Source organism: Centropristis striata, chromosome 4 (genome assembly GCF_030273125.1).
Source record: "Centropristis striata isolate RG_2023a ecotype Rhode Island chromosome 4, C.striata_1.0, whole genome shotgun sequence".
NCBI lineage: Eukaryota > Metazoa > Chordata > Actinopteri > Perciformes > Serranidae > Centropristis > Centropristis striata.
Genome location: NC_081520.1, coordinates 10,448,447 through 10,461,754, shown reverse-complemented (window position 1 = coordinate 10,461,754; position 13,308 = coordinate 10,448,447). Strand labels below are relative to the sequence as shown.

At 37.4% G+C, this 13,308-nt stretch overlaps 1 protein-coding gene across 6 annotated transcripts in view; it reads right to left on the bottom strand.

Moving 5' to 3' along the window:
* Positions 1-13,308, bottom strand: part of ncam1b (neural cell adhesion molecule 1b) — an 82,125-nt gene that overhangs the window by 47,951 nt on the left and 20,866 nt on the right. For all 6 annotated transcript variants that reach the window (XM_059330977.1, XM_059330974.1, XM_059330975.1 and 3 more), the window contains exons 2-3: positions 2,214-2,288; positions 1,441-1,650 (exon numbers count right to left, since the gene is read on the bottom strand). In XM_059330977.1, coding sequence (XP_059186960.1) covers positions 1,441-1,650; positions 2,214-2,288 — 285 coding nt within the window. The remainder of the gene's footprint in view (positions 1-1,440; positions 1,651-2,213; positions 2,289-13,308) is intronic.

Below are 13,308 nucleotides of genomic sequence, written 5' to 3'. Positions count from 1 at the left end.
CATCTTTTCTACATACAAAGAATCCAATACTGAATCATTTCACAACCAGCCGACTTCACAGTAACTACACTGAAGAGGACTATTTCCCTCAAACATGCTTTATCAGGCAGTGCTTTGCAAGCTTATTATCACTCACAACGAGCTCTCCTGACTGCCTATTTCTAAATTACCAGAACTAAAGGATTTTTAGTTTACAATAATTTCTGCCTTCCTACCAATTGGTTATTAGGGAGCTCAGCACAGCATGAAATGACGTGTTAACATTACCTTGCAGATTTGACTCAGGGCAAAAGTTACAGAATCATATTGAGCCTCCCGGCTCATAAAAGCTCCACAATCTCATCAAGGTTTAAAATATTAAGACATTTGGCCTCATAGAAGAACATTTTGGTATTCTTAATTTTTTTTTCCTTTCGTATTTATAATTTATGAAGGATTTTCAAACTAGAAAGTCCTTCAAAGTAATGAAATATTCAATCCATTAGTGGAAAACTGCACAACTCATACAGCAGGTCTTGACCACTCATAAATTGCGCTTGTGCCTAAGAAATTTTTTGAGAAAATTGGTGAATGTGGCAAGTTATCCTAAATCAGCAGTATATCCACTTAAGAACAAATCTGTTGGCACGAGTGGTTCTTACATGAGGCCCATTGTTGTGTAGCTCATCTCTTGACACAAGTGCTACATTTTTTAATGTTAATCCTTAAACAGACACATAGAAAACAGAGGCAAAAAAGTCAATATAAAAATGACATTACAAGTGAAAACTGCTGCTGCCTTCATACTTTCCTTTCCTATAGTTGTCAGAAGTTAGCGAGTATATAACTGCTCTGATAGGGCAGTAGCTTGCTTAATGTGAATGTATGAGTTTGTGACTTGATTACAAGCCAGTCCCATGAAGTGCGTCACATCTTAAATTTTTTATTTTTTTTAAGTTAAAATGTCCTTCTTATGACACAATTTTCCAATTTTCTTAACATTTACTGAGCCAAGACAAATGCAAATTGTAAACAGAAAATTGAAACCGCAATCATATTTTGCGATAGACTGTATATTGATTTTACTATGCAGTATCTACATGGGTGACCACTTCTAATTAGAAACTAAAATAGAAAATGAAGTGACAGGAAAAGTTCTGTTTGGGAAAAGGATTTCATGTCTGATAGACATTTGCTGATGCTTGGCATTCATGGAAAATAAAAGCCATTACTCACGAAAACTGCACAACAGACAGGATCATTAAGCAGCCCTCTAATGGTCTTCCGACCGTTTATTGAACTGATGAAAAATCCATCCTCACTTGAAAAGAAAAAGAGTAATGTGTTGCCCTTGAGCAGTCAATAAAATACTATGAGTTCAATAAACAGGATTTTTTTTTGTTCTTCTGTGCGATACCACTCAATAATTTGGAGAGTGTATAGGGTGAGGGAAATACTTACGGAAGATTTTCACTTTGACGGTTGACTCCCCTTGCTGGTCTCCGTTGGTAGCGACACACTTGTACGTCCCTGCATTTTCAGTCCCAGCTTTATACAGTGTGAGGGTGGAAGATGACTCATCGTTTCGGGTTACTGTTATGTCTGGCCTGTTCGGTTCTATCCTGTCCCCACTTGGTCCAAACCAGTCTATGTGTTTGGCAACGCCTACAACTGAGAGCACAGTGAAGAGCAGTATGTTAGAAAACAGTTATCTAAAATGTGCGCATTCAATATCAGTGAAGGTCACCAGTGCCCACAGACAGAATATTGTAGGTTGTTTATGCTCCTGTATGGACTGAAGCCTGTGATTTGTGTATTTTAGCTTTCTATCAACCAAAATGTCAGAAAAGTCAAATGAAAAATAACATCCAATCATAAATGCAAACATTTTGCCATTTTCTGGTCTGAACAGATGGTGAGGGCAGCAGGAAACGCAGGACATTCGGTGTCATGTAACAAAGGTCAATCATTGATTTGAGTGATACACAGGAGATTTCTGCCACATGGATACATGTACACATCCTTTTAAATGATCAGGAAGTCACTCCTTTTTATTTTTCTGAAAATATAAAAACAAAACAGACTTCCCTCTGTTGACATTTTTTCCCTCTATTCATTTACTTTAGACCATATCCTTAGAAGATTGCAAAATGCAGGTAAAAAACTAGGCTAGATTAAGGTAAAAAGGAAACAATTTGGGGGTGTTCACGGTTAAGAAAGTTTGGTAAACTTACCTTCACACATGAAGAATTTGGACTCTCCAAGACTAATCTCTCCGTGAGTAGGTGTGATCTGCACCTCCAGTGAAACTAAAACAGAAAAAACATAATATGACATACACTCAGGAACTTGGCAACACAATAAATTAAGCACAAAATGCAGACATTTCAAAGTGAGCCATGTAGGGCTGCAACTAAATATTTTCGTTGTTGATTAAACTGTAAATTATTTTCGGTATATTTTTGGTATCCCTAGTGCCATCTAAAAACAAGGAAAAAAGCAGGCAATTGCCACCTGCAGGCAATTAGCATTATATTTTTTTAATTAGGTGTATTTTATACATTTTATATTTAATTAACTGATGTTTGATTTGCTATTTACTGGTATTGAATTTACACTTTGTACGGTTCATCATGCATCTTTTGTCCTCACAGTCACAAGCAGAATTACTTTTTCATTTTTTAACACTAGCTGAAGGCTGTTGTGAGACAAATTTGGTTTAATTTTTGATTTGATTTTAGTTAACAGTTTGTACAAGTATGAATTTCAAACTTTAAACACACACAACCACAGTCAATAGCACAAAATTAAGACAATAATTAAGAATCACACTGTGACTCATTTCCTGCAGGTGTCCAACATCACAACAGCAGCTGCTATTTTCCTTGCCTATAGGAGGCGACTCTCACATCTTTGCACAAACATTCATATTTTCACTGTGTTTGAAAAGGCATTAGGTACAGGAAACCTGTCGAAAGCAAAGCACATGCACATCAAGAAACTGATTGGGCCAGTTTTTTGGCTCCAGCAGCCTTATTACCAAAAAGCCTGACATCTCCTGTTCCTCTTTTGCCTCCAGTCTTCCTGTTCTTTCGAGGGAAATAACATCCAGCTAGCACTGCAATTATTCAGTTAACACTCAGCAGTTGGTAAGAACCAGTACTGTGCTGCTTGTACCTTGAGAGAAATTATATTTGAGATGCTTTAAAAAGTTCTTAGAAATCATGCTGTCTGTCTAACAAGATAAATGCAGCGTGTCTCTCCGTAAAAGCCTGCAGTTAATCAAAGACCGGATGAAAAAGACAGATTTCTGTTATTTGACACGGACAGAAGAATGGCCTGAAACACTTCTGTGCTTAATTAGAACAAAGCTGCACTTGTTTCCTGCAGAATCTCCCATGGGGGAAGTCAAGGGTTCCTGTGGTGTGACTAGAACTGTGACTAAATGGGCCCAAAACACTTAAAGATTAATGTACTAGAGTGACCACTCCTAAGAATAACTGGGAAGACATAATTTTCCACAGCCCAAGTTAAGGAATATAAATTGATGGTTAAAAATTAGTTGGAAAAAGGAAAAAAAGAAAAGCATTAAATATTTCCATTTGTGTCATTTCGTAACAACCTCGGAACTCCTAAGTGCTGTCCTCCACCTCCATAAAAAGGAAATTAAAATAATCCTTAAGAAAAAATAGTGAAATGCCTTAAATACTGGGGCTGTCAGCACCTAAGCTAGATATATGAAGGACCAAATCATTTGTATATGTGATAGAAATACACAGAAACAACATTATTTGCAGGAAAATGAAAACCAAAGATTCTTAGTTTGGGTAAAAAAATATTATATTTTCATTAACTTAATTATTGTAACACATTCAGTGATTACTATTGAACATGAATACATGTTGCTTTCTAACTATCCTTGGGGTTTCTTGGATGTTCAGTACAAATTTCAACCTTAACCAGTGAAAAATAAGCACTTGGTGAGACTGAGTATAGCCTACAGAGCCAAAGAATCAAAAAAATGATGAAATTTAACTCTGAGGGCCAAACTTCAAAAACTCATAAATGAAAAACTATTTGGAGTGGAGCTACGTTTATACTTTTACCAGGTCCCATGAATTTAATACAAGTTCTCACTTAAATATATATTTTGAAAAGAAATCCATGACATGACCTTGTCAAGTGGTGGATTCTCGTTGAGTTGGCATGAAATGATCCATTTGCAAAGCTGGAATCATTGAGGACTTTTGCTTTAAAAATTACATTAACACTTGATTGCAGATTATTTTTTGTGGATTGACCCATCAATTATTAATTTCAGCTATTCAAGCGGCAACCTTTTGGGCCTCAACAGTTAAGCCAATGTGGAAGTGCTTTTAATTAATATTCCATCTAGTGGACAGCAGGGGACGACTGTACTGGTTGTAAAAAAGTTGTATAGAAGTCTATGAGAATATGAACCTACTTCTCACTTGAATTATTACCTCAGTTAACATTCTACTTATGGTTTTATGATCACTATCGCTCTTTCAAGTCTTCTTGACTGCATTCATTTTGCGCTTTTATCCAAAGCACTTTACACTAGACTGCGCTCATTCACCCGGTCACACACACATTCATACTGGTGGCCAAGGCTATCCCCAATGGTGCCACCTGCCACCATTGGGGATTCAATCACACACCGATGAACGCAGCATTGGGTGGGCCATGTGGGTTTAAGTATCTTGCCCAAGATACTTCGACATGTAGGCTGCCATGGTCAGGGATTGAACCACCAACCTTCCCATCAGTGGCTGACCACTCTATCAACCCAGCCACAGACGTCGTTCAGTACAGAATGATGTACATGTTCTCAATTATGGTCCTATTTAGAGTAAAATAAAAGTAAAAGATGATGCATGGTAAACTTTGAGATGCAGGCTACCTTGTGATGGGATGATTCCATCTTAAAACTTTGACAAAGTGAAAAAAAACTGTGATAGGGTCAAAGTTACCTGCAACATTTAGGTCACCTAAAATTTCTTGTTCAGTGTTCAGTTGGACTAAAATTCACAGAAGTCGTTTTTTTCATTTTGAATTACAATAATGGCTCGCTAAATAAGTAAGCTGAGTAGCACTAGCGTAAGCTTATACATAGCATCATTCTGACTCCAGATCTGTTCTGCCCATGTACTGGTTACAAAACAGCGACAGCCATAAACAAAGATGGCGACAGCCAAAATGTTGAACTCAAGGTTGGGGTGGGCAATATGACCCTAAAACATTATCATAATATTTCAGGGTATTTTTGACGATATTAAAAAAAAACTGAAAAATATATAGAAAATTATTTTTATTAGTCTGTATAAATAAGTAAGAAATCTCAACAGTTGCCAAATACAAAAAAAATGACTCTTAGCAGATAATAAAAAATATTGGATGGAGGATGGAGAGGTGGGGGATCAGGTTTTGAGTGACTGACATGCAAAAGATAGCTATATACCCAAATGAAATAGTAAATCTTCCAGAAAGTGATATTATGTAGGCGTGTACAGTGTGATCCCTTATCCCATCAGAGCAGCAGTGTTAGATAGAAACTGAAAACAGGCTGAAGTTTGCACTCTCTGCTGTCAAATTATACTAATTTTAGTCAAATAAACACAAAGCTCTATTATTGATGGCATTCATGACAGTTTCTTAGTTGTTTGAAGGTTATATTTTTAAATGAGACTAATTATTTAATTTTGTCAGCTGGGTTTGATGTTCAAAGTGAAGGAACATGAAAAGCAGACATCAAAAAACCCCACTCATATTTTTATATGAACTGCTAACGAAAGCAATGATATGCTAATTCTACGGATAAAGATTTTGTTTTAATTGGACTGAGGAAATAAGTACGGTTGGCATTCATTTAGTCAAACAAACAGGCACCTCATTTGCAAAGGAGGCATGGTGATGATGATTATTCAAGTCAAGTGAAGTTTATTTGTACAGCCCATTATCACATTCAACATCTGAAAGTGCTTTACATCAGTAATGGTTTCCAAACTAGCCAAAGCTTTCTAAGCAGGCGAGGAAAAAAGCTTAAAAACATGCTATACACGCTAAAAATGACTGGAACTAGGGCATAAAGTGGTAAAAGACACATAAAACACAACAATTTAACAGGTTAACATTAGTAATACAACTGGTTTAACACTGATGAGATAAACCCATTATGAGGACTCCAAGAGAGTAAAGGGGTTGAATGAAATAAGCCCCATTAGTTCAGTCCACAAACAGATCTCGTTTCAATTCCTCAAATTTTTCAGTTCTAAGGGGTCAGGCAAGTGGAGTGGCACTTAAAAAGAAGGTTGAATAGTGGGGCAGGTGATGAATGAGTGAGTAGTGTTAAGCATATTGACTGAAATAGATGTGTTTTATCCATATTTCAAGTTGTCCTGGACTGTAAAAGCAGATCAAACATTCAAAAATGCAAAGGCTGCAGAATCATGCAGAAAAATACTAGATGCTTAGCATTGTGTTAAACAATACCATGTGTTGTAAACTCAGCTGCCAGTTTATTGGGTGCAACTCGCTTAAACTAATGCAGTCTAATAAAGCAGCCCTGCAATACTCATTTATATCAATGAAGGTAGACTAAATATGACAAACACCTCTCAGTATAATTCAACAGCACCACAAACTACAGCCTCCATAATGACCATAAAGATGAATCAACACTTTTCTAAAACAGTTTTAACAGAAGAGCATCATAATGTTCATGAAGGCAGGATTGATTGCAGAACTGTTGGATTAGTTATAGCTGGGTGCACCTCATTTAGTTGCAACTGGGTCTACTGTATATTCCCTACATAATCAGCAGAACAATTGAGGACCAGGTACTATAAATTGATAACGGTTTAATGCTAACATGAGAAAATGCTTTTTTTAAGTGTAATGACAACACACATTTTCATCTAACTGGATCTGCTTGTGTGCACTGAATTAATGTCATTAAGTCAGAAAGCAGCGAGCCAGACTGTAAAACCTGTCAGTATACTTCACAGCACTGCATTTCCTATATTAAAACCAACAATGCAAAACCGTTCTCATATCCTCCAAGCAAGCTGACATTCAAAGGGATGGAGGTCCCACAGGGAATTTCCATCACACGATCCCCCATCCTTTTCCTGTCTCTCACTATATGTTTTTTTCTCCCTATTCTGTAGAATATTAAAATACAAGACCAGCACACCTGCACAGTCTGGGAGTTTTCTAAATTAAACTATTCTGTAGCCAAAGCACTAATGCATCATCTTGGATCGAAGGCAGGGCTGTGGCTCCTCTTCACAGATAGTTATGAAAAAGACAGGTTAATTGCTCTCCAACCAACAGCTCACTTTTCATATACTTAAGAGGCTAACAAGCTACCGTAGCTCAAGTCCAGTTAACAGGGCAGAAAACTCTTTCAAAGCAGGGAGTAGCCAAATTACAAGCAACTGTGTGTTCTAGGAATTTAATCTGCACATGAATCCCCAGTGATCGATCTATTTTCAATGCAAGTAGAGCTGAGACTGAGTGGAGATCTCCACATTATAGAAGTTTTAGGAGCATGCACTGCAGGTAGAAGAAGAGTACTTTAGGTGGAAAATCATCAGTGCACTACTTTTAGTTTTTCTCAAAGGAGAACTGCATTTTGCCTGTTGTCTTCTTTCTTAAAAATGGATTGGTAATCAATATCAATATCATAATGCACTGCTTTCTGCCAAGTTACTCGTTCAAGTTGCCAAAATCTTCCCACATATAACAGTTAAAAAAAAAAAAAAAAAAAAGAGGATTGCGGCTGAACACTAATAAATCAATCAAATGCAAGACCTCCTTGCACACAACATACTGTAGCTATTTTACAAAATTGAAAATAAATTTTACTGATACATATTTGCTATATTAAATGTATTCACAGATTCGTCTTTCTTGCCCTATTAAAAAACTCACCCATTAACCCTGAACAGGTTGAACCCCAATAGGAGCTTCAACTGCATTTCTGCAAATGGCCAATCATTGTGCACAAACTGAATTTTACCTAAGGTAAATCTAGTGCTCCTTTCAAGATGTAAAAGAAGATTCAAAGTATGACTGTTTATCAAAACTGGAACAAGGACCTTAAAATGAGTAGAAAGGAAGATGGCCCTGGGAGCATCAGAAGGTACTATGCACCACTAATTGGCAAACTTAACCCCAGGCTTATAAAACTTGCATACAAACAGGAATAACATGCCCAAACCTGTGCAAAGTTTCCCAGTTGTGAAGGCCTTCATCACTAGACTGGTCGAGAGACCCACAGAGAAATAAACAATTTTCCGTGGATAAGAGTGACCTAGTTCAGGGAAAACATGCTATCACCCCGCAGTTAAGCTCGACATTTCATATTAAAATGGCTCTTCAGATTTCGGCCCTTTATCCAAAAATCTACCTTTTACAAAAACACTGAATGAAAATGAAAATCTCCACCCCAGCAACATAAATTTATGGCGTTTCATAATCCAATAAATGGATCCAGGAATGTGAAGTTAGAATGCAAAGAAGAATTTCAGATAAATGGACAAAAGACCAAACAGAATTTGCATTAACAAAGTGGCGCCAGGAGACCGACCGAAAATATTCAAACCCTAAGTATGGCTCAATCTCTGAGTAGCTTTAAATTCCATTTCACATCAATAATTTCATTTTTTACGACTGAGGAGGAAAAAGTACTGACAAAAACCAAGCAGAGTAATTAGATTTAATAATGTCTGCCTTCGAGACATTGCCATTTATGGATGCACAATATGCTTGGAACCCCAAACATCAGCTGCCAACAATTGGATGAAGAATGCCGGTCTGTCCCAAAATCTGAGCAATAAATTAAGTCTTAATTGCAATCGCACCATGTGTTCAACTTGACTGATTAGATATGAGCAAAGAATGGTGGTCTGCCTAAATCTTACCACAATACCAGACAAATACCAAGAAAACACCAGCAGTAAATCAAGTTATTGGTCTATTTTATTGCATATAAAGAGGACAGCACAAACTGGATTTGAATGCAATATAGAAGCTGTGGCTCTGACATTAGTGGTTCATCTGTGATGTAACATTTATTGTAGCTGTGGGCAATGTCATATTTGGATACAGGCTGATTGTGACTATAGGAGACAGCTTGCAGTGTCAATAATTCATGTCTCTGTAGGTCATCAACAAAACCTTAGTGTTTGTAGTCTTAGAGAAATCTCATTAAATATATACGAACATGGAGTAAAAATACTCATTAGTTATTATCATTAGCGGTGGCATATTATCAGTGACAGAGTTTATTTCTCTGCTGCTTTTTAATGCAGGTCACAGCACGCTGCAGCAAAAATGCTAAATATTTGCTGCCACTTATTTGAATGTATTTGAGGACCAGAATTTACTGCATCCTTCCTAATTCAAAGTATTTCTATTCAAGGGTCATCTTCATGATTTCTTCAGCACAGCCATGAGGCATTGTACTTCTTAATACCACTGCATACACATGTGACTGCACGTGACTGCATGGGTGTGTTTGTGGCTGTCTGTGTAGTGATGGCGACGGAAGGGGGTTATTTCATGAATGAAAATGATGTACATTGATGTCCTTGGGCAACAGTAATCAGTGGTCGCAGTTGGAGATCCTTAAAGAGCCTCATGTAGCCTGAACCCATCCTTTCTAGCTCTGGTTGTATCTGAAATTTAAGTTCCCCACAGGAATACACTGACTTTTCTACGGTTATGTTGGAAGTGACTGATAAGATATGAAGAGCGAGGACACTGTATAGATGAGAATTTATGCAGAGCTTGGCCTCTTTCCTCTGGCCTCCCTAGTTATCTTAGAACAACACCTCGGGTGCTACAGCCTGTGCTACTACTGGATGTTTTAGTAAGCCTCGACCCAAGCTGCGACTCGCTTCACTTGCCGTGTGGGATTATGCTCATTATCTATTCTGCCAGCGTAAAACGCACACACACACACACACACACACAACCACTTAACTTGCCACACAGTGACAGTCACAGTTAGAAACCTGAGCTTAACTATCTGTAATCTAAAATACACAAAAGAATCTGATCTGTCCTTCAAATGAAAGTTAGGCTACCCACTAGGGCTGGAAATTCTTTCAGCAACTTGATATACAATACTGAGATGTATTTTTTTTAAATTATATAAATCTACATTTTGCCCAAGGTAGCGGCAGTGTACTACAACACAGGAGTTTCTGCAATTTCAGATACAGCATAAAAATATCTAATAATTCTGTGTAAACAAACAAAAAAATATGACCTTTAAAACGTATGTGCTCAGATTTCACTTTCACCTAGTTTTACAGAAAGCTCAGTTGGATAAGTAAATGCCAGAATGAATGAAGACTAAGCCTTTTAACACTCTGATTTCATGAACGAGTTCATTCATGAACATTCCACTATTTCAATGTCAAACAGCCTTTAACTCATAATGTCTGAATTGACAGAAAGCAAATCATTTTAGGGTTCAATTGTCTGCAGTTCTAAACTGCCTCTACCGCAGTAATGGTGTCAGTGAGTTTAAAATTGCAAGAGACTGGCTCACAATATCTTACAATACCTGTATACCACAGTGTTCTCTGATTGATATGTTCCTGCTTAGAAAAGCTACCAGTAACTTATTCACCTAAGATCACAAAACTCTGAAACAGACAAACAGATTTAACACTGGAAGAAACTTACACTTACTTTGTGAATTAAAATAGTTAACGTTGGCGGAATAAAATGGACAATACGATGTACTTTGAAACTTGTTATTCAGGTGTTTTGGTACACACAACCCTTACACATTTTGATTCACCATGAATGATAAAGTGCTAACTCGGAAGCATTTAATTTAGAACAAACACAGCACTGAGACCACAGTCTTAAAGGGGACAATGCATACCCAAAGAGGTTGCATTCAGGACTCACTACTTTTAAGGAACAAGTGAGTGTTTGCTTGCTGCTCATGCCTCTCAACCACAGTTATACTCACTTCGACCAGTTGCTATGGAAACGTGTTTCCCAGCTCCCCTCTCCCCATATTTTGACATCACTGCTCGCTCAGTCTCTCTCTCTCTCTCTCTCTCTCTCTCTCTCTCTCTCATATGGCTGTCTGATTGGATGCAGGAGTGCAGCCTCCAAGGAGCGACTATTTACATTGAAGAGGTTGTTAAAACACAGCGCACAACTTCAACTGATCACCATGATTGCCTTCAGTGGCTAGGGCATCGGTGATATGAGGCTCTACACCAGTTAAACAAAAACTGTATAAATGTAAAAATGCTATGAATTATACTATTTGTATTATATTATTCAGCTATGATTTTTAAAGAGTAAAATTTAACAATTAATTTGAGGCTTCCTTTATATTAGTCCCAAGCTCAGGCATCAATATCTGTCAGGCTTTAGACACTTGGGGCATTTCGTGTGCATGACTTTTTTGAAACATGATAAGACTGCACAACAGATGGCCAGCAGCTCGCAGTAAATCTCTGTGCATTAGGTTTAAAGGAAATGGTTATGTGCCAACCCAAAAGGAACCAGTGGTGCAGAGAAAGTCCCTGGTTCTTAATAATATCTATTTCAAGGCTTTCAGTCCAAATTACCCCTGTAAAAACCTAAATCTTAATCCCAAATCTTCTTTCCGGAGGCTTACAATGTAATTCATATGAACTTAAATCCTTTTTATAAGCTATAAATGATTAATTATATCTGAAAATAAATAGTTTTCTGCAATCACAGTCAGCAGAAAACAGGATTTGTTTTGTGGCAGCAGAATGTTACATGTTAAAAAACGAGGGCGTAAAAAATCACTTGAAATACTGACGTAATGGTCATATTTATGGGTTACATAATAGGGCAGCGCACATTAGAATAAGAGGCCGAGGCAGCAGAAGCTGAGCTGCCACAGTGGAGATGATTCAGACTCCTATCTGTTGTTGAAGAGTGGTCTTTTAAAAGGTGTTTGGCTGTGATATTCAAGTATCATAAAACATGTCATATTTTATGCCATATCACTTCTATCACTTTGCCATAAGCCAAAAGGATCGTTTTAGTGCCGCGTACTGCAGCTTGATGTGCAACGCTTTAAAAAGGGATTCACCCTCCCTCAAAAAGCAGCCTGCAAATTTAAGTGCATCAAAACACATACATGAAAACATTACTATTTTGAGATCAAATACATAAACAGGACTTATAAATTATAACCCATAAAAAGAGACACTGACAAATTAAAACTGACCTTCTTCATGTGAAATGTCTACTGTAAAAACGTCTGTTTATTGAAATGAGCCATTAGAGTTGTGCCAACTGATGAAGCCATTGTCCATCGCCAATGGCTGACAGCTTTCAACCACTGTGCCCAACATGATGAGTTTTTTTTCCCCCCATTCTTTAGAATGCACTCACTTCTGGTGAAAGAATTTTATGATTAATATGATGGCAGACATCCTTTTATTCCTAATGGTGGCTCCTATAGCAGGTATATAATTTGATCAGCTTGGAAGACTCGTGCTCAGCACTCAATTTAAGCAGCATGGCAGAGAGGAAAAAGATAAAACTATACAGACACGCAAGAGTGCAATGTGAACATTAACATCAACCCTACTAGCCACTACAAATAAAATGTGTTTTTCTTTTGTTAACATCCTCTTAAATGTCTGCAATAACCAATACTGACTTGTATCTGTGTAAAGTTAAATCTAAAGCCAGACAGATGTGACCTGATGATATTTTTGGTCAATTAATTGGCTATTAAAAAATAAAAATGATTTGAAACTATTTTAATCATTTTCTTTTTTGGATTTGATGACACATTGAATATCTTATGGTTTTTGCCGTCTGGTCGGACAAAAACCAGAACAGGTCCAACCACGATAACTGTCCTTGTCTGTGCACTGTGCAATCTGCAAAAGATATATAGATATAGATCTTTATGTCCTGAGACTTTTATGGGGGTGTATGTGTTCAATATGCATCACTTGAGCCCCTTGCAGCACAACATTGTATTCACAAGCTAAATTCAGATTAGGTTAGAGAAGTTATTTTTCCATTCTATGCAGTTGCACATGAATGCACCATTCTCCCAGACTTGGCACTGCATTTCTAAGGACTACTGACAAGAATAAATCATGAAAAACACACATACAATTTTGGGTTGTGGTAAATGCAGTTAGCTGAATCTCTCAAATACATTGTGTATATGGGAAACACTGCTGTGGCGCTGTAGCATCTTTTAAGTAACACCATGACTCACACTGAGGCCAAACTATGAGTTAAAATGAACTCTCACTAATGGGCCCATGC